Source organism: Nycticebus coucang, chromosome 14, assembly GCF_027406575.1.
Source record: "Nycticebus coucang isolate mNycCou1 chromosome 14, mNycCou1.pri, whole genome shotgun sequence".
NCBI lineage: Eukaryota > Metazoa > Chordata > Mammalia > Primates > Lorisidae > Nycticebus > Nycticebus coucang.
The window spans coordinates 50,415,646-50,438,152 of NC_069793.1; the positions used below are offsets into that span (position 1 = coordinate 50,415,646).

The window sequence follows — 22,507 nt, forward strand, 5'->3', positions numbered from 1 at the left end:
TGCCAAAGGGCGCTGAGGGCTCAGAGGAGAGCACCACGTCTGCGGGGGTGGAGCAAGCCCTGCCCAGTGGCCAGCCCTGCTCGAGCAGCCTTGCAGCTCTGTTGCCCCCTCCACTGCGGGTCTTTCAGATGGACTCAGCCCACTTGGCAAGTCGTCAAGGGAACTGCATGTGAAGCCACCTGAGACACTTGCACCTGTCCAGGCCAACAAGGGTCACTGGATAAGCCCATGTAGGGTCTTACCTGGAAGGTCCCAGCGTGGTCTTCTTCCTTATCACCCTCTCTGTTCTCTTTGAGGGCAATTAATGTGAATCCTCTGAAGTAGGAGGGAGGAGCGGCAGAAAGTGTTACTGTGGAGAGAGAAGAAAGCAGGTTTCAAGCACCGAAATCAACTGATCTCATTTGTCAAATGGGATAGACCTGAGTTCTCCATCAGTATCCCAGACCTGTGGGTCCTAGGGGGAGTGGATAGTGGGAAAGCCTCATCTGCTGAGCAGAGAGCTAGTTCCCTCTTCACTCAGCTCCTTACATTTCAGAGCTTCTCAATGCCTGAGCTGCTGTCTTACTTGGGAATTCTTGAACCAATCAGAGATGCCAATTTGATAAAGATACAAACTTGATTTGGTCAGAAACCCCAATCTTGATAATTATCTAATATTATACATCAATTAGATTGGCCCAAGAAAAATCTAGCTCTTCACAGCACAAATAGGAGCAGGATGGCCTTTGTAGCAGAGGCTGGTGTGTATTCTCCAAAACATATTTCATTTTTTCTTGTGGAAACTTAGCTAGATCACATTTCCAAGCCTTCCTTGCAGTTAGGTCAGTTTATAGCCAACTTCTGGGGAAGACATGAACAGACATGATATACTGTATGACTTAGTATCCCCTTATCTGTAGGGCATGTGTTCTAAGACCTCCCCGCAGGGAGATGCCTAAAACCACAGGTGGTACTAAACTCTATACATGCCATCATGTCTGTGATAAAGTTTAATTTATAAATTAGGCATAATAAGAAATTAACAACGATAATAAAACTGAACAATTATGACAGTACTCAGAATAGCATGCAATTTAGAACCTATGAATTGTTTATTTCTGGAATTTTCTATTTAATATTTTTGGATCACAGTTGGCCAGGGGTAACTGAAACCACAGAAAGCAAAACTGCAGCTAAGCAGGTACTACTACACTGTGCTTCCACGCCTGACCCGTGCAAACTTTCTACATGATCCTCTGCTCTCCTGCCTCTGCCTGCTGGCTGCAGGGGACCCAGCAGAGGACTCCGATATGCCCTGACAAGGACAGGGGCGCCACAAGATGGAAGGAAACTGGGTTTTTGAAAACCCCCACAAGAATCACCCACTGACCAGAAACATCCATATTGTACTTTGCATGAGCTGGAAATAACTTAGGTTGTGAGGGGTTACTTGTTACAGCAGCTAGAGTTATGACTCTGTTACACTCTTCCTTTCCACATCTGCCCAGAGAACTTTCTACATTGAAATCCACCTCATCAGAAAGGCAGTGATGGTCAGCCCTCCCATTGGAGCCCTAATCTCCTAAAATGGAAATCTTCTTTTGCAGTTGCTTTTGTACCGAATCACAATTCTTTCTTGACTGGCCTTTTGCACTGGACTCTGCATTAACAGAGGAGAGAAGCTGGGTTTTCTTTCTCTTTGTATTCTTAGAATCTAGTACAGAGCCTGGTATTAATAGATGTTCTCTTCAAATTTCTTGAAATTGACATAAATTGAGATTTAAATTACTGCCTGCATTAAAGGGCTAAGATTCTGGGATTCTAGACGTTAGATATGGAATTATAGACTATTAGAATTCCAGAGAGATTTCAACTGTTTTCTAATCCAGCCCTCCAATTTCACAGATAGACACAGAAAGGTGAACAGATACACTCAGGGTCTTAAGAACATCTGGAGGCTGACTTAGGGCCACAACTAAAGACCCCCTATCTCCAGTTTAACACTTTACCCACGGCTTCATATACTGAATAATATATGTGGATCTCCCATAAGTATTAACAAATCATTAATTTTTAAACTTTAAAAACCAATTCATTTAACATATATTAATATGTATGTGATTATAAGAAGCATCTGCTGTTGCGGAGGAGTATTAAGTCTTCTAAATCCTAAAACTAGGATCAGAACCCGTAGCACAGTTGTTACAGTGCCAGCCACATACACGGAAGCTGACAGGTTCAAAACCAGCCTGGGCCAGCTAAACAACAATGACAACTGCAACAAAAAAATAGAAAGGCGTGTGGCGGGCGCCTGTAGTCCCAGCTACCTGGGAGGCTGAGGCAAGAGAATCGCTTAAGCCCGAAAGTTTGAAGTTGCTGTGAGCTGTGATGCCACAGCACTCTACCAAGGGCAACATAGTGAGATTTTGTCTCAAAAAAAAAAAAAAAATCCTGAAATTAGTTCTAGTCCTGAAAGTGAAGCACCTTACAATTCCAAAACACGAAAGCTGCTATCTTAGATAATGTAGCAGTGGTCCCTGAGCCACTGACACAGTGACATCATGGAGAAGAGCTTTAAGACATAGATATTGCAAGGGTCATGCTGTGATTGGCCCGTCATCCTGCCAAAGTAAAGGAGAATTCTGATTGGCTACTGATGTCTATGAAAAGATCAGATAGAAAGGAAGAAAAAATGAGAAAAAAAACCCATTGAAGAGTAAGAACAGTGTGGTACGTGGCAGTGTCCGTAGACAGAGCTGGGATCTTTGAGGACAGATAGATAGCCCCAAAGCAGTCTAAGGGTCTCTAGGGTGGGTCCTTCAAGGCGTTTATACACAGTTCTGGAGGAAGGGGAGCAGAGGACAAAGCAGGAAACAGTAGGGATATTCATCTAGATTTCCTCAAATGTCTTTTGACAATTTTAATGTAACCCTGGCATCGATGTCACTTTGCCTGCAATGGCCAGCACCTACAGCTCTTTTCCAGAGGAGTGACCTTGGGTTATTGGCGCCCACATTGCCTAATAGGAAAGGTCCAGCTCCTTTGCATCAGGTAAGGACTGCTCTGAAGGATACTTTACACTCCAAAAACAACCCTACAACATCAGTCTGAAACTGTCCCCAGGGACTACGCCTGGGATCACGGGCTCCCTCCCCATCCCTGTCCTCTTTCCCCACTTCCTTACTGGTTTCCCCTAGAAACATTTTCTTGAAAAATCACTTTTGTCCAAATTCTCATCTGAGGCTTATGATAACACAAGGGTTAAAATGTGCCCCCCAAAAGATATACTGAAGTTCTAACCACTGGTACCTGGGAAGGTGACTTTGGAAATGGGGTTTCACAGGTATAATTAGTTAAGACAAGGTCACACTGAATTAGGATGGGCCCTAAACCCAATATGACTGGTGTCCTTATAAGAAAAGTCACAGAGACGCACAGGGAAAGACACCAGGTAATGACAGAGGTGGAGACTTAGCATTGACAAGCCTAGGAACTCTAGGCTGGCAGCCACCAGAGACTAGGAGAGAGGCATGGAGCAGCTCTCCCTTAGAGCCTCGAGTGGAGACAGTGCCACTGAATATCTTGAGAAAGACCTCGAGCCTGCAGAACTATGAGACAACTACTTTCTATTATTTTTCTTTTCTTTTTTTTAGACAGAGTCTCACTCTGTCACCCTGGTTAGTGCCCTGGCATTATAGTTGACAGCAAGCTCAAGCTCTTGGGCTCAAGTGACCCCTTGCCTCAGCTTCCCTAGTAGCTGAGCCTGCAGGTGCTTGCCACAATGCCCTGCTAGTTTTATTTTTAGTAGAGATGGAGGTCTTGCTTTTGCTCAGGCTGGTCTTGAACTCCTCAGCTCAAGCGATCCACTCAACTCAGCTTCCCAAAGTGCTAGGATTATAGGCATGAGCCACTGCCCCCGGCTTCTATTATTTTTGCTAGGATACAACAGACCTAGGAAATGAATACAATTAGCTTTGTGGGAACCCGCTCTAAGGCAGATGATCAATCCCTGCTCTGCAGCCACTGGCTTCATGATAAAGCTCAAACTCCATAGGCCAAAAGGCCCTCGAACTCTGCCTCTCCAGCCTCCCCAACCACATTCCTATTCCCCCACTGAACTACCTGTCAATCTTGGGATTCACTCACTGGCAGTGTCCTGAAAAGCCATTATCACTTCACCCTACAGTATTTTTCACATGTTACTCATATGCCTGGAATGTTTCACCTCCTCCATTCCTGGCAAAGTTCTTCAGAAATCAGCTAAATTTTTACCTTTTGTGTATGTTCCCAATTTCCCTATAAAGACTCAGGCACTCTTTTTCTTGGACTGTTGAGATGAAAAAATACCTACATAACAGCACATATCTCAAAGTATCAGTATGAGATACAAATAAAGTGGTATATGTCAAGTCCTTAAAATCATACTTTTGTATGCAAATAGGAACTTAATACGTTTAACTCCTATTATCAGTGATGAGACTGTCACATTTCATTATAGTTTGTGTTCATGTGTGTGCTTGCACATTTGTAAGTCCTTTAAAGGCAAGAACCCCATCTGAGCTCAGCATGGTGGTCAACAGAGCGTTGATGGGCAGTTAAACCTACTTAACAGTGTTCCTGGATTGGCAGACTCAAAGATGTCAATTCTCCTCAAATCGATCTATAGGTTTAGCACAACCTAAATTAAAATCCTGGCATGCATTTTGTAATAATGACAAGCTGATTCTAAAATTTATGTAGAAATGCAAATGTCCACGAATATCCAAGATAATCTTGAGAAAGTAATGCAAAATTGGAACAGTCACACTACCAGATATCACAACTTACGCAGCTAAAGAAATGAAAGCAGCTAAAGAAAAATGAGCCAATTGAAAAGTTTAGGGTCCAGAAAAGTTCCACAAATATATGGCGTCTTGATTTATGATAAAAGATGTTCTGCAGTGCAGTGGAGAAAAGATGATCTTTGCAATAAATGGTGCTAAGACAACTGGATAGCCAAAGGTATATGTGGCTCCTTACTGCACATCATCCACAAAATAAGTCCACACAGATTACAGAGCTAAATGTACAAAGTAATAAACTTTTTAGATGATAGCGTAGGATAGAATGTGAATGACCTTGGAAGAGGAAAGATTTCTTACACGGACATAAAAAAGCACTGACAATAAAGGAGAAGATATATAAATGGGGTGATATCAATCTTTTGCTCATCAAAAGATACCATTAAGAGGGAAAAAGCAAGTCACAATATGGAAGAAGGTATTTTCAATCATATAACCAGAAATTGACTTTTATCCAAAATAAATAAAGAATTCTTTCAGATCAATAAGAAAAAGACAGATAATCCAATACAAAAAAGTAATAGGCAAAAGACATTAACACATCAAAAAAGGGTACCCAATGGCCAATAAACATACGAAAAGGCTCTCAATCTCTTTAGTCAACAGGGAAATAAAAAATCTACAATAAAATAATGCTGCATATCTACCAAATTGACTAAATAAGAAAGCATTAACATCTAATGTTGGCAACTGGAACTTTCACACACTGTTGATAGAAAAAGTAAGTTTTGCTGGAAAATTCTTTGCAGTCTTTACTAAAGTTGAACATATACATAACTCGTGGCCTGGCAACGCCTCCCTAAATCAACAGAAATGCAAACATATGTGCACCAAAAGACATCTTAAAGAATGTTCATACTAACATTATTTGTAGGACCAACAAACTAGAAACACTCCAATGTCCATCAGCAGTAGAATGGACATTGAACTTATGGCATAATCATATAACCAAATGCCTTACAGTAATGAGAATGAACCAATACTGCTATGCGCAACATGGATAATCTCCACAAACATAATTCCAAGTGAAAGAATTCAGGCACAAAAGAATACGAATGGCATGATTACATTTATTTATGTAAAGTTTAAGAACAAGCAAAGTAATCTGTGGTGCTAGAGGTCAGGACAGTAGTCACGTGTGTGGGAAAGGGAGTGCAATTTGGAGTGAGAACAAGAGATATTATTGGAGTGCTAATTGGGTTCTTTTTTTTTTTTTTTTTTTTGCTTAACCAATCTTTTTAATTGATGCATAATAGATGTACATAGGTTGGGGGTACATGTAATAATTTAATACGTTCATATAATTTGTAAAAATAAAGTCAGTGTATTTGGACATCTATCACCTTAAATATTTGCCTTTTCTTTACTAGAAACATTCCAATTATTATCTTCTAGCTATTTTGAAATGTATAATAGATTGTTAAACTGTAGTTCACCCTCCTGATCTATTGAACATGGGTATGAGGTCTTATTTCTTCTATCAAACAATACACTTATACTCATTCATCAACTTCTGTTCATCCCCCTCCTTATCACTTCTGGCCTCTGCATATTCTCCTTCTTGATCTGGGTTCTGGTTACATGAATATGTCTAACATGTGATAGTTCACTTGGTTATATGATGGTGAACTTTTCCATATATAAGTTGTATTTTGATAAAATGATTGTGGAGAAATGTTTCTGGAGGCTTTTTGTTGATGGCGTTTTGTTTTTTCTGTCACCCCAGCTAGAGTGCAGTGGCTTGATTATAACTCACTGCAAACTCAAACTCCTGGGCTCAAACCAGTAGCTGCAACTGCTGGTGTTTGACACTACATCTGGCTAATTTTTCTATTTTTTGTGGCGATAGGGTCTCATTCTTACACAGGCTGGCCTCAAACTCCTGACCTTAAGTGATCCTCCCGGGTTGGCCTCCTAAAGTGCTAGGATTACAGGCGTAAGCCATGATGCCCAGCCAAGCAATGTTTCTGATAAATATCTATCCTTTTGCACATCTATACTGTGTACTTAGGAGCTAATCATAAACTCAGCTTCCGGTAATGCTGCATTCCTGCAGGTTCTAGAAAACTAAGTTTTTACTATACTTTTTTAAGATAAAATACACAAGATGGAGGCTCTGGAGGCTGAAGCCAGGGTGGGGTTTCCACCCATAATTATCACTGGTGATGATGTTATTACACAGTATAATTTGAAGGAAGAAAGGAGACTCTATTCCTCCAGAGAACACCATTATATGGCTTCCTCCTAAAAGGCGCAAATGTGCAGCATGTTCTGAATCCCAGTAATGACTGAAGATGACTGTTTGGCAGTAAATAATAGGATTTTCTCTCTAATGACTCCTCCCAAGTGCCTCCCAAGAGAGGCCATTAAGAAATCCAAGAGATCCAAGGAAAATGCTTATGAAGGATTTCTTTTTTTAAAGAAAGTCCATTCAGAGCCTTCCTGTGACGAGATATAGGGAACTGGTTAAGAGAAAAGATTTTGGATTATAATCCCAGAGCTCATTTTTAAAAAATTCTTCCTTTTTTAAGAGGTTGATGATAACTGCCTTTCTTACAGGAATAGATTAAATATTTAGCACAGTTCCTGGCACATGTAAAGTGCTCAAGAACCATAAAGGATGATGATGATAGTGATGGTGGTGATGGAGGTGATGATACTGATGGAGGGGTGGTGATGATGATGGTGGTGATAATGATGATGGTTGTGATGGTGGGGGTGTGGATGATGATGAAGATGATGATTATGATGATAAAAAATAATGATGCTCATCAGGCTGCTTAATTAACAATGTGTTTCAAAGAGCTGAGCCTCGGGGACAATGATTGAACCTCCAAAGAAAATCTCTAGTAGGTGTCAATGAGGGACTACTCAGATGACTATTATGGAGATAACTGTCTTTAGGGTGATCCTCACAAGTTCAGGTTATGGGTGGATTTGGGTAAGTCCTTATAATGAATCAAGTCTTCTAATAGACCATTAAACTCAATATAGAGTGTCCTGTGGGAAACTCTCCATCCCCTGACCTCTACAAAATACCTCTTAACACCTCTTTTCTTGAATGCCTCTCACCCAATTTTAATTAAATATGCATTTGTGACATTATTTGTTAAATGCCTCTCTCTCCTAATAACCTATAATCCCAGAGACCAATTCTGCCTTGAACTCCACTGTGTCTTTAGCACCTAATAATATCTCTCAATATAGTGAATGTTCAATAAATACTTGTTGATTGAACAAATGAAAAGTATTTCATATTTTTGTCCCTCCTCCAAAGTTCTCATGAGTTACCTTGCCTAATCTGCAACCTTCCTCATCTTTTTCTTTACTGAGCACTTCCTCTATGCCAGCCCAGTGGTGTGTCTCTGGAGACACAGAGAAAAAAGACATCATCTCTGCCCTCTAGAAGCACAGAATATAATAGCTAGGAGGAAAAATACATCAACAGAATTTTTTATAAACTATGATGGGTGTTACAGAGGTATTGGCAATGAGTTCTAGGACCCTCGAGGAAGGAGCACTGAATCTACTACCGGCAAGTTAGAGGAGGATTCAAGGAGGAGATAGCATTTGTGTTGCAAGTTGAATGAGAAGTAGTAGTTTATCCAGTGGATAAGAGTAGGCAAAAGCATCCCAGGTGGGGGGAGAGGCAGGATGGGCCAGTTGTAGCCTTGGAAGGCAGAGCTGCATGCTGGGATGGAAGGTGTGATAAAAGGCCAGATATGAAGACAAGGAGGGGGACAGATGGTCAAAGGCCTCTAATGCCTTCTAAGATGTATGGACACCACCCTGTAAGTCATGAGGAGACCCTGAAGGGATCTGAGAGATGTGAGCTAGGGAATGTCATATTCAGATTTATGGTTTAGGAAGACCAGGCTGGAGGTTGTGTAATTACTGAATTAATTACAGCCCTGCCCTAAATGCTCAGTGGCAAGGGCCTTCCCCGTTTGGATGAAGACTGTGTTTCACACTAGAGCCTAGCCTCAGATCCCCAACAAGGGCAGGGTTCTCCCTATCCTTGGAGATGCTGTATGAAAACTCAGCCCCACCTAACTCCCAGATAACTTTCTGTGTCCTTAAATATTGATGTGTTGATCATCTAACAAAAACTCTAATGAACTGTTACCCACTTCATCTTCTATGCCCATTACCCTCATTGGATCTCCTCCAGTTCCATCCCTTCTCCCCAATTCCACCTATTGGGTTTGAGAATTACAAACCTGACCTCAGGAAGAAAGTCCTAAATCAGGTCTCAGCTCCATCACATGACCGGCCGTTGCCATCCATCCATCTGCTATGTGTTAATTGAAATGCTTTAGTCTTCATGCTACACACTCAATCACCAAGAACTTTAGCTTCTGCCTTAAGGGGTTATAAAGACCGCTGCTGGTGCATTAAGAAAGCCATAGTGATCTCCTCTCTTCTTTGCACAACTTCCTGAGCTCTGAATAGCTGCAACTCACATGCTTCACTGAGAAACTGGCATAACAATTCAGCCCACCCATGCAGGATCATGCAAGAGAAGACTTGCTGGTGATGTAATGATGTAATGAGGTGCTGGCAGATAGGAAGACGGGGCTAATGACCCCGCAGTGAGCATGTGTGTCTGGGGGGGTCGGATTATGCTGTTCTTCTAGTGACCTTCTTTAGTCAGTACATTAGCTTTCCCATTCCAAATTAAAGATCATGCACATTTAAAATCATTAGGGCTATTTTTCCATAGTATATGTAGCTAACAGCCCTGGTTTAAAATTCCCCTGTGTTTATTAGGTATAACTTTGGGCAAGTTACTTGAAGTTCTCTTTGGTTCTGTTTCCTTACCTGTAAACCAGCAGTAATAGCATTTACCTTATGTTGTCATTACGATAACAGATGCATATTAAAAATGTCTGCTAAATCAATAAAATATACTGGAATATAAATCAGTCTCCTCTATGAAACAAGAATCATAATTATCATGTCATGGATTTGTCATGAGGATTAAAGCAGACAATGCAATGAGGCACGTGGCCTCAGCTCAATAAAAGTTAATTCTTTTCCCCATGTGTTACCTCATCATGGGATAGCTCAGAGCCAGATGAGGAGCTGAATAGCGTGCGGATAGGAAAAATAATGGGAAGATGCTCCTGAGGAGGTAGAGATATGTCAGCCAAGAGAATACAGCTAAAAATACAGGTGAGGACAGAAAGCTCTAGGCGACCCCCATTCTTTTTCCCACCCTGACCGTGGGATCCCTGGGGCTGCCAATCACGGCCCATCAATCCCGAGATACCAAGCTGGACTCATCAGAATCCTTCCCTGGAATGTTTCAGTTTGGGTGAGGGGGAAAGGGCTTTTGTTTTCGTCCCAGATCCAGCTAAGAGGCTTTCCATAGGAGGCTGTTGGCAGCTATCCTCCCCATCATTTGGAGAAAGCCCCTCTGTAGTAAGAAAAAGTGAAGACAACACACAAAAACACAGGCAAGAGAAAGGATGGAAGGAGCAAGAGAAGGTAGAAGAGAGGGATGGAAAGACTTGAAGGGAAAGAGAGAGTGATCCAATGACCCTGTTTAACATGCTCCATCCATTGATGCCTGAAGCCAGATCCACCAGACTTTGCAAATGCAGGGCTCAACACATTTCCTCTTTTGTCTCAGTTTGACTTTGTTCCTGTTGTTTGGGGTGGAAAGAGTCTTGGCTGATTTTGAAGCAAAGAAAGAAAATAATTCTTCCTGAACTATATGAATCATCAAGAGGTTAAAGGGAAAGTATTCATAACTAAACTGAGGTAGCTGACCAGGGGGTGGCAGTTGGCATGTAAATAGCATTGGGATGACAGCAGATCTGTTGACCTCAAAACTATTTAACTAGATGTCAGCTTTAGGCAAAGTCTGTAAGGGAGGTTAGAGAGCTCTGTCCTGAGTCTTTTTGACCTGCTGGTTTACAGGTAAGGAAACAGAGGTGAATATTCATATTGACCAACCTCTTGGAGAAAGACTTAGAAGATCGACTTATCGAATTTGTGGGTAATCCAAAATTAGATTATGTAGATAAGTCACCCAGTGACAGAATCCAGATCCATGAACGGTTGACAGCTGCAGGGATGGATACAAACATACTGGGTTAAGTCTAATAAAGAATCATGTCAAATCTTATGTTCACCCATCTAGGTTAAGGAGGGCAGTAGCCCTTCCCAGCAAACAGGAAGAATTTGAGTTGGCTGCAAGCTCAGTGCAATTACAGAGCTCAACACAGCTGCCAAAATAGCAAACACAAGACCCGGCAAGCTTAACACAAGTACAATGAGCAGGATAGGGAGACGATCCTCCTGCCATGCTCTGCCCCTAAAGGAGCACATCTGGAGTACAAAGTACAAGGGGACAAGAAACAGTATCCGACAAAGAACGGTGAAGGAAATGGGCGCTTTAGTTAAGAGAAGCCTTAACAACTATTTGGGCTGACAAACATCACAAGGGCTGACATGTGGCCCAGGAGAGACCTTATTTTTCTTGATGCCAAAGGACAGAACCTCGGACAGCTATGTGGAAGCCACATGGGAGGCAGAGTCTGGCAGCAGAGAAGTACGACCAGGTCAGCCCTGGCTCGGGTGTCCCCAGTCTGTGAGCATGCCACCTGAGGAAAACTCACAGTTCCCCTCATTCCCCTGCTGCCAAGCAGGGTCATGGTGGGTCGTGCCAGCTTTGAGCACATTCCACTGGCCACTGCATGGTGTCTACAGTAAGAGGACGGAGCAGTCATGTGACCATTTGCTGAGGTATGAGAGGCGGAGAGGGGGAATGTGCTCAAGAAAAAGGACCACCTTTCAGTGATGTTCTCTTTGTTTCTCATTTTCTTTCTTTGAAAAAAAAAAAAAATAAGAAAGCATATGAGGTTCTTAGAATCCATCCAGCCCTAATAAATAGCTAGGTTTGGAAACTGCCACACATAACCCATAAAGTGCTGGTTCTGGGGGAAGTGCTTAAATTGGTTTCTAGGTTGGGTGGATCAATCATCTCCTTAGCCTTACTTCTCCAGACACTCAAAGCTAATGTCTGAAGTTGGCAGCTCTTTCCTTTCACCCTTTTGCCTGCGTTGCTTTGCTTTCCACTCTGCACCATCAATGTTCCAACTTTCCAGCATGCATCCTCTTTCCTCCCCATACTCTGCACTCTGGAACCCGGCCACCTGCCTGCCTCCACCTCTGGCCAGTGCCTCCAGGGCACTGGCCATCCTTTCTCTCTGCTGCCACCGCCTGGAGCAGCTTGTCCCCTGTCTGCCATCCCCTGGTGCTCACCCTTCTCTATGGCTGAGGGAAAGACGCTTTCCCCTTCTTCCATCCAGCTCTCTTAGAGAGAGACCTCACAGGGCTATTAGGGTTTAAATGATACATTAATATGTTTCAACAAATAATGATTTAGTGCCTGCCACTTCCAGGCACTGTTCTGGGCACTGGAGATAAAATAGCAAGTAAGAAAGTCAAAGTCCTTGCTCTCATAAAGCTTGAGGAGGTGAATGATAAACAAGATAATTTCACAGTGTTTAAGGCTATGAAGAAAATGACATCAGATAAAAGTCACGGGAAACATAAATTACTAGTCAAGAAGCCTCTTTTTGTTTGTTTGTTTTTGAAGACAGAGTATTACTCTATTGCCCCAGGCTATAGTGCCAGTGTCAGTCATAGCTCAGAGCCAACCTCCAACTCCTGGGTTCAACTCCAGGTAGCTGATACTACAGGCACCCACCACAATGCTTGGCTACTTTTTGCAGAGATGGGGGCTCACTCTTGCTCAGGCTGGTCTCAAACTACTAAACTTGAACAATCTGCCTATCTTGACTTCTAAGACTGCTAGGATTACAGGTATGAGCCATCGTATCTGGCCCAGAGAAGCCTCTTTAAAGAGATTAACTTAAAAGTCAAGAAGGCAGCTATACAAAGACCTGTGGATAACCATTCTCCTTAGAAGAAGAGCAAGTACAAAGGCCCTGGAGTGGAAATGAGGGAGCATGGTGTGTTTGGAGAATTCAAAGAACTGTGTTGTTGCAAAGAGGTGAGGCAAGGGCCAGGGATGACCAGGAAAGAGGAGGATGGGAGGGAGAAGGGAGAAGAGCTTCCTGGAGCTCCTAGAACCACTATTCAATTCTGTCTTACTTTCAATCTGCCCATTTTCCACTCTCTAGCCTTTAACATGGTGATTGGTTCTTGGACCCCTTCTCTGCCCTACCCGCTTCTCCCAGTCCATGAGACATATTTGCAAATATCTAAACCACAACTATAGATAAGGCTCGAGTTATTTCCCATGAGTCTCCTGGGTCTCAAGCAAATCACAGGTGTGGGTAGACCCTTGTTTAAGTTTCCCTGAACTTTTCTTGCCCATTTCGAATATTCTGTGAAAGTTAGAAGCCTTATCTATGTAGGCCTCACAAAGGACTTCTGGTGGTGTCGCCTAACTCCTTCCTCTGTCTTATCTGAGGTAGCATCGCTTTAACTTTAGCCCCACCAAAACATCCCATAGTAATGGGGCGTTTTATACCAGCAAGAGCTAGCTAGCACCACAAAAAGCTTTTATGTGATGTAGTGAGCTCCATGACAGCATGGATACTCCAGAAGAGGTGCATTTGGTAAAATCAAACACAACTGCACACTGTTGGAGAAAAAAGAGAGAGAAGAAGTAATACTTTAAACGACCATGTCCACTTGCCGCTCCATTCCATGCACAGACGTGCCTGAGTGGGCATGAGGCGAGACTCTCAGCAACCTTGCTCCATCATGTTGTGATTTTGTACTTCCATGTCAGTGTTTCAGGTGGAGCAAACCAGCGGTTTTATCTAATACTCAATCGAAGAAACATTGATCACTTCCAATGCTGAAGGGAAAATAGAAGTGCTGGACTTACAGAGACATGACAATTCCTTTCTATCCCCTGCTAACAGACAAACCCGGAGGGTGCGTAAGTAAGGCTAGATTGAAGCTGGCATCTGTATTATATTTTATGTATGATTTCAAAGGATTTTTAAGGAACAATTCTGACTTGCATGATTTTTGCTTTTCACAGTGCCTCTTGAATCTAACCTTGAAGTCCCATCTTAATAGGACTCTGCTGTATTCAAATTCTTTCTTTCATCTTTATTCTGAATATATACCTAGGTGGGATTTTTCTTCTCTTTTTCTCTTCCCACAGCACTCCCCTTTCTTTTTTTTTTTTTTTTTTGGTAGAGACAGAGTTTCACTTTATGGCCCTCGGTAGAGTGCCATGGCATCATACAGCTCACAGCAACCTCCAACTCCTGGGCTTAAGCGATTTTCCTGCCTCAGCCTCCTGAGTAGCTGGGACTACAGGCGCCTGCCACAACGCCCCGGCTATTTTTTGGTTGAAATTCAGCTGGGGCCGGGTTTGAACCCGCCACCCTCGGTATATGGGGCTGGCGCCTTACCGACTGAGCCACAGGCGCCGCCCATCTTTCATTATTCACTTCTTCATTTCTTTCTCTCCTTCTTTGTGGTGCCCTCCTTTATTTAGGAAAGGGGTGAGCCAGAACAGGCTACACACACACACACACACACACACACACACACCCCAACACTTCTTCCTCTGCTGATTCACTTAAGTAGGAATATCAGTTCATATGTTGTAGAGTAGCCCCACCAAAATGACCTTTCACTGACTGAAAAAACGTGAAATATTGTTTCACATGATTTTGCATTAAAACATGTCACAGAAAAATAAATAAAGCATGTGACAGAGACAGCTAATTGTCCTCCCACATTCAATTCCCCGCTAATCCTTTTGAAAAGTAAATCCTCCTTCAAGTGGCTGCCCAGTTAAATGCTGTGTTTCCCAGCCTCCCTTGCATCTAGGTGTGGCCAGATGATGCAAGTTTTACCAAATGGAGTGTGTTTAGAAGTGCTGGGTGCAGTTTCTGGGTCGTATTATTAAAAGAAAACTGCTTTTATTTTGCTTCCTTCCCCCTGCATGCTCACTGGAACTCAGGTGTGGTGGTCAGGAGCAGGCTGTAACCATGCGAAAGAGAACACCACCCTAGAATGATGCTGTCAACAGAAATAAACTCAAGTCAGGGGACAATAACTTTATTTCTAACAGGCATCCATAAAAGTAAATGTAAAACAGGTGAAATTAATTGTAACAATATATTTCACTTAATATATACAGTTATCATTTCGACATATAGCCAATATACCAATTATTAATGGAACATTTACTGTTTTTCGTATTAATTCTTCAACATCCAGTGTGAATTTTTCACTTACGGCCATTCATTTTAGACTAGCCAGTACTTAATGGCCATATGTGACTGGTAGCTACTCTCTGGAGAAATGAGTGCTGGAAGATGGCAGGGTGACAAAATATAAGGAACGTAGCTCCCAGATAACCTTGTGGTACAAAGCGTCCCATCATTTTGGACCTCCCATTTATCTCTTGTTTGAAACATTGTATTTTGGGATCTCCTAGTAACATGAACTTTAGCCTATACTGTGACTAATATAACATGGTAAGAGTTTGTTTCCCCCTGACAGAAATATTATTGACCTGTATCTGACATTCTGTGTAACAAGCAAACGAAGACTATGATAGTGATAAGCTCTTGATAAATCAGCCCATGTTCACGAAAATATCACCAATTATAGACTATTGTTCCAGTTGAAAAATTCAGCTGTAATGGAACAACTTACCTATAATATGGAGAAATACTCACATTTTAAACCTTAAAAACTTCCAATTTGATATGCTTTCATTTTTTTATGTTTTAATTTCTTTTATTTCCTGAAACTCAAAGCAATAAACGATCTCCATGAGCATTAAGCATTAGATATGTATGCATCTTTTAATTTTTATTATTAATTTGAACTAAATACTTCTGAAAAGGAAGAAGGGTTAAAAGATAAAATTATGTAATAAAAAAGAGGAGCATGGTACAAGAAGAGAGGTGACTTTAACTATAATGTTATCAGTAGTATTTAGTTTTTTAAAAACCCCCACTATTTGAGAAATGCAGTGGAATCTCCATAGTTGACCACCTCCAGCCTCCCTACACTGACCACCCTCCTTAAGTTGACCGAATTTTCCTAGACCAGACATGCACCACATGTACACATCAGTATAGCAGGCTTGGTTTCCTAGGTTGACCACCCCTGTATGTTCACCAGTTGTTACATTCCCTTGGGTGGTCAATTTATAGAGGCTGTTCTATGGTTTGTGTAAAAGACTTCACTCGGCTTAAATTTCTCAGATCATAGAGACTTTTTTAAAAAACATCTCATTGTGCAGCCATGGTCATATAACACACAAAAATAAAACAACAATAAATCCGGGGTTTTTCCTGTCCAATTTGTTTCTGTTTCCCCACAAACAAAAGGAATTGGCTAAAGAATGACAGGGTTCTTCATGTTTCAAAATTAATTTTCTGCTTTATGGGAAAATTCAATACTGAAACCATAAAAGAGAAAAGCAAATATAAATAAGGATCCACTACTTTATTATTATGTGTCCTGAGATATGTCAGTTACTATCTTGATTTGTTGTCAGCTGCTTTTTTTTCCAAGGAAGATTCGCCATCCAGGAGCTGAGGATAGCTCAGTGAATTTATTCTACTCCTAACTGGAGTCAGCATAGAAGACTAGTGAAGAGCAGAGATTTAGGAGTCAGATTTGAGACTGTGTCCTGGCTCCACCGATTATGAGCTGTGTGACCATAGGTAAGGAATTAACCTCTCTGAGACTTACTCTTCTCATCTGTAAAATAATAATAAACTGCCTCAAGTACTACAAGGAATAAGTAAACTGAGTAGGAAAACTTAACACAGAGTCTTATCCAGTGCTTTGCTGCTAAGTATTTTTCTAGTTCTAAAATAATCATCTCATAACATATTTTTTCAGCAACCACTGTGTGTCATTTTCTTTTCACTTAGATTATTTCTAATTATCACAGCAAGGCTGGAGAAAAATGAAACACCCCCTTTTCACAGATGGGGAAATTGTGGCTCAGAGAGGTGAAGTGACTTGCCTGAAGTCACACAGAGAATATATGATGAAGCCAGGAATTGAAACCCACCCATCTACCATCAAAGCCTGTGCTCTTTCCATGAGGCTCTGGTGCCTACTTCTATGGGCAGTGAATGTTGCAGAGAGAGACAAAAAAAGAAAAGCCAAAGCCGCTTTTGAGGTTTCTAAACCTCTCACTTTAGGATAAATCCCCCAATTATGCTTGAAGTTAGACCAGCTTTTGAAATCTCAACTGGACAGTCTTTTTCTCATCAAGTTCCTTGAAATTTTCCTTTAAAGAGCATCTAGGAAAAGCCACTGTTATTAGCCAGGTTCTGACTTTATTTTCTTAATAAACAGACCTTTGGTCAGACAAAAGAACTTCTTCTATTTTCAATTAATTCTTGAACATTTCAGCGGATTTTCTTCTATTTGGCTTGAAATTGTGATCTGGGAAATAGTGGTCCTGCAAATTGTCCTTCTATAAGGGAAGCCCCTAGAGGATCCTCAACTTGTTATTTTTAATCACTGTAATCTCCTTTTCAAAGGAGGCCCTGGTCAGAAACAGAGCAGGCCTTTCAGAGCTTTCTAAAGCACAATTATTGCAGCTGGAGGAGGAGGAAGGGGAAAAAGGGAGGGAGAAGAGAGAAGTGGGGGGAGAGAAAAGGAAGTTGATATAGTGCTAACAACTTGGTAAAGGCTGAATAATCATCTCAACCGGACCCAGGCTGTGGAGAAGAAACCCCAGGTTTCAATATTTTTTAATGGTGATCATTTTATTCCAGTCTGGACTACTTAAAGACTATACTCAGATGGAGGACATGAGAGCAGATGCTATTTGGGAATAAACTGGAATGCTGTGGAGAAAGACCAGGAGCAGGAAAACAAGCCATTGATTCCCAGGATTGTGAGGAATCTGAGTTCAGGAAAAAATAAAAGAAGCAAATAGAACACCAGGGGAATGCTAACTTCTTCAGCCCTAAGTCAATATACCAAGCAGAATGCATTAGATTTACTTTTAACATAATTATTCTAAGAATGCATAAGCCAAGAGAAAATGTCACAAACTAGGCCAGCACCCTTTCTTCCTACCATTGAGTGGCTGGAATCTGGTTTGCTAATTGCAGAATAGTTACTTAGAAGACCTCAGCGGCTTCCTGCAAGATCTTTCTTTCAAGGTCTCTTAGCCACAGAAAGGTAAAAAGATGACTGTCCAACCTACAACATGGTGGTGTGGGGTCTGGGGGGGGGGGGCAAAGTCCCAAAGGCTAACTGTTTAGGTCGAGTAGCCTGTAGGGTGAAATCCAGGGCTCTCCAGACCCTGTTCCCTGTCTCCTGCTCCCACCTACACCCCTCCCAGTGTAGGTAGTTCCAGAACCTCTCTGGCCACATGAGTACCAGATGTGCCTCCCTCCCGGTGCCAGGGCCACCTGCTGCCAGTGCTCAGCTGAACACTGAGGATTAGAGTGGGAAGAGCAGCCAGGTAGGACAATTGGCTAACCCAACACTAACCTAAAATCACTGAAAAAAAAATCTTCCTGGGTTTAAATTAGGGACAGTCTTAGGAAAATCTCCTAATATGGAGGAATCATTCATTCACTCATTCGATTAATGAGGACCCAGGTAACCACCATGTACTAGTAGATTGGACCAAGAAGTGCTAAAAAAAAAAAAAACCTCTCTCTCTCTGTCTCTGTCTCTCTCTCTCACACACACACACACCCCCCTACCTCACCAGAATATCAAATCAATAAAGCCTCACATTCAACTCAACCTAGCATGTGCTGTGAACCTGCTGTAACTCACACACATCACCTCTGTAAACTCATTTACTCCCTATGACCACTTACACAGACCGCTATTTTTACAGCTGGGACATGGGCTGTAATTAAATGACTTGCACAAGGTCACACACCTACTGCACCCAAGTCCGTTTGATTCCAGAGCCAATTCTTTCTCTCCTACGTGGAACGGAGGCTGTTTCCCCAGTGAACCTAGATCCTCTGCTTTGGAGAGGAAAGCATGGGCCAATGAGGTCACGCTTGCCCTTGGTCTACGGGAAGGGCCCGCCGCCTTCCGGCTGTACGGAGTGGCTGTCGCCTCTTGTCAGGGCGGCTCGCTCCAGCCCAGGCTCCAAGCCGCGCTCCCTCCCGGGCTGTCCTCCGCCCAACCTCTTTCTTCGTGCAGTACCGAGGATCCCGCAGACCCGCGCGCTGGGGCCAAGCGCTGAGCACGCCAAGGCTCTGAGTAGCTCTGGGTGGGTAAAGACAGGGACATGACCCCGGGAAAACGAGAGAAGCCCGTCTTAGAAGGTTGGCCCTTGGTTCTGGTCTCCTGCGCGGCCTCAGTGCCAGCTGACACTGCCCCAAACTTTCTCCTGTGCTGCTCCCACTGCTTGCGCCGGCGACACTCTAGGGAACTAGGAAGGAAAAGACAGAAGGGCCGCGGCTGGACAGCCTATTTGCCCCATCAGCTGCCCCAGTGACCCGCTCTTCCCTGCTTGGCACCAGAACTGACTTATGAAGGGGAGAGGGTGAGGGGACACGCCTCGCTGCCGGATCCTGGGTGATCCAGCCACGCTTCCATCCCTACCAGGTGTCCAGTCTCAGACCGGCTGCAGCCGCCTGGGGCAGAGGTTTCTGGGGAGATGACCTGGCTGACGGAGACGGTGGCGGGGTGGGGATGGGGATGGAGTCAGGGGTCTTCAGGTCGGTGCCAGTCGAGCGGCCTCTCCCGGTACCAGCTCACTAGCTTGTACACCTCCTCCCTGCGCTCCGGAAACCCCCGCTCTCAGCTGAGTAGCGTAGGCGCAACCTCCCTGGGGTGCGGAGCCCCGGGATGCAGGAGCCAAGGTTCCCCGGCCTCTAGGGAGCAGGCCTCAGGAATCGGGGCTCCTTTCTGTCTTCATCCAATCCACTTCCCCCTCGGAGCCTACCCAAAGCCCTTTGGGGACCCCGTTCCCACTAGGAACCTGTCCTGGAAATCCAAGGTCCTCAGCCTTTCTGAGACCCTGAAACAATAATTTGGGGGTGTTTCCAGGGACCCTTTCAAAGAGCTTCAGGTTGTTCCTCTCCCTCTTTCTTGAGCCCTCGGCCCGTTTAGAAAGAAGCTGAAGTTCCTGGGACCTATCCACGGAAGCTGAAGTGCCTGTCCCGCCCAGGCCAGTCTTTGGAGAAGCTGGTCCCGTCTCCTTCAGGGTTGGAAGCTGGGAAAACTGCAGTCACTGTCTTGCTGGGATCCAACTGAGAGAAACCAAGGTTCTTTCCACTAAGGAAACGACCGATCTGGGGAAAGGTGGGTCTATTTCTCTTCTAAGACCACCGTGGGAGACGCGGGATTTCCCTCTAGTCAGGCCAGCCCGACTCATGGCTCCACTACAGCCCCCCGCGCGTTGGAGATCCAGGTTACCTCGCCTGGCTGCAGCCCCCGCGACGGCCTCGGAATCCAGTTTGCAATTAGCACCAAACTCGCGGCTAAAAGGGCTAAGGACAGCAAGTCCGAAGGGTTTCTTGCGGGGCTGCACCAGTACAGTGCGCCCAGGGACCGCGCGCCCTCCTCCGGCACCGTGTGGTCGGCGCCCTCCAGGAGCTGGGTCTCGCGCCCCTAACGCTACCCCGGGCCACTTACCGCGGTAGCTGCTTCCCGGCTTGTAGAAGTCGGGGTCACCCTCCACGCGGAGGCTGAACTCGGTGTAGCCCTCGCGCCGCGTGCCTTGCGCGCGCAGGATGCGGCTGCAGTAGCCCTCCGACTTGGGCACTTTGTCCAGGGTCTCGTCCGAAAAGGCCAGCGCCGCGGCCAGGGGCAGCGCCAGGGCCAGCAGCGCCGGACTCCGGCTCAGCCTCAGGGGCGCCGGGGCCAGCCTCATCCTCGCGGGCTCCCAACTTTGTGCCGCCGACTCTGGCCCTCACCACGCGATTCCTGCCCAAAGTGGTCCGGGCGGAGGCGAGACCTGGCGGAGCCCGGGCGGGGAGAGGGAGCTCGGAGCCGGCGTCGGCGACTCGGAGACTGTGCCCGCCTCGGCTTGGCGGCTGCTGAGCTGAGCTGAGCTGAGCCGAGCCCAGCGAGCCGAGCGAGCCGAGCAGCACGAGGAGGGGAGGGCGGCGGCGAAGGAGCAGGGGAGGGAGGGCTGATTTTGCCCAGATTCCCGAGCGCAGCGCTGTTTTGTTTCCGAACTGGTGATTAGCTGCGAGGCCGTGTTTATTTTGCAACGCTGGATTCCCAGGGTCTGGAGAAGAAATCATAGGATACAGGGACATTGTGGGTTCTGTCCCATCTCCAAGGAGGCTGCTACCCCCACCCCGCTACACCCAGGATCCTGAGGAGGACCGTGTTCCAAGGGAGGGAAGCCCCAGAATGAAGTTGTGTTCACACCTATTGTGCCTAGCGACGTGCTGGGAGGTTTACTTACGATATCTCCTCACCGTCCCCGCCCTCCCCACGCACAGTGAAGATTACATTACTTTTACTCATTTTGTATGTAACAGACTAGCAAACGGAGACTTGGTGAATAGTTAAGGCAGCTTTCGGTGCGCGATTTTCTGGTTCCATTGCTCTTCCCAGGGCCATATTGGAACAGGTCAGACTGGAGGACAAAAAAGGAGCAAACGATTTATCCAGAAAGCACCGCGCTTAGAACCCACAGTATTTTTGGAGATCTATGAAAAAGTTCTTTTTAAAATCAGAAGGAAAAAAGCCATTTAGGTCAAACAAAATATTTTACTATATAATACTAATATATTCGTATTAATACCTACACACTCATAAAATACGATGTCTAACATTGTCTTATGGAGGAAGGAGCCCACGAAGACGAAAGTGCCTAAGGCCCAGGATGTCTTCCTACAGTCCTGGAAAAGCGTTTGGAAAGGTTCAAAGAAGAACCTGTGTTTTCTTGGCGGTAGATTTTAGATCAGGTTCTCAGTCCCCAGGGGCAGATGTTCAGGGAGGTGCTGTGCTTGAGGGCGCATTGTGTTTTCCCAGGGAGAAAGAAACCTGAAGTAAGCCTCAGTTCTGCCACTTTCTGTGGGACTTGGGCTAATTATTTCACCTCTCCCGGTTTGTTTCCTACTTTGCAGAACAGGGGGTTGGATGTGGGAACTAATATACCCTTGGAGGGGTTTATGTTAGAATTAAATGACTGACCCATATAAAACACCTGGGCCAGTCTCCAGGGCCCCCTGCCCTCCCACCCCTCTGGGGACACTTTAGGCCCCTGCTTCTTCTCAGTGGCACAAGCATCCCTCCCCAGTCACTCTCAGAAGCTTTGGTTTCCCCCTCGTTTTCTTCCCAGTGCCTCCAACACCTCAAGTGCCCACAATAGTGAGCAATCTCCTTTCCCTTTCCAGGAGTTTTCTCTTTCACATCACTACTAACAGGTCCAAGGAGCCATCTGCATTGGATGTGTCCATTCCTCCCTGCCTGCCCACTTACTCCTTGGTCCTTATATGACTCCACTGTCACCATGAACTGGGTACCTTCTCTCAGGGGTCACTTGAGAGTAACCTACTCCTTGCTGAAGCAAGTTATGCTCTTCTCTCAGCCCTGGCCTCCTTAGTCCTTAGCAGCCCCTGATCTGGCTGACCAGCCCTCTTTTTGAGGTGATGCTCACATCCATGTCTGCATCCTGGGGGAGTTTTCTCCATCTTCATTTGACAGGCTCAGAGCTCATGCTACATTCCCTATTGCACGGTCCCATCCACCCAGCAAGCTTC

The 22,507-nt window shown here is 44.5% G+C and overlaps 1 protein-coding gene across 1 annotated transcript in view; it reads right to left on the bottom strand.

Moving 5' to 3' along the window:
* The window catches only part of SPON1 (spondin 1), a 295,842-nt gene extending 274,845 nt beyond the window's left edge, over window positions 1–20,997 (bottom strand). The window contains exons 1-2 of the mRNA XM_053562823.1: window positions 20,424–20,997; window positions 243–349 (exon numbers count right to left, since the gene is read on the bottom strand). Of these exons, the coding sequence (XP_053418798.1) occupies window positions 243–349; window positions 20,424–20,661 (345 nt within the window). The 5' untranslated portion in view covers window positions 20,662–20,997. The remainder of the gene's footprint in view (window positions 1–242; window positions 350–20,423) is intronic.
* Window positions 20,998–22,507: the final 1,510 nt, after the last annotated feature.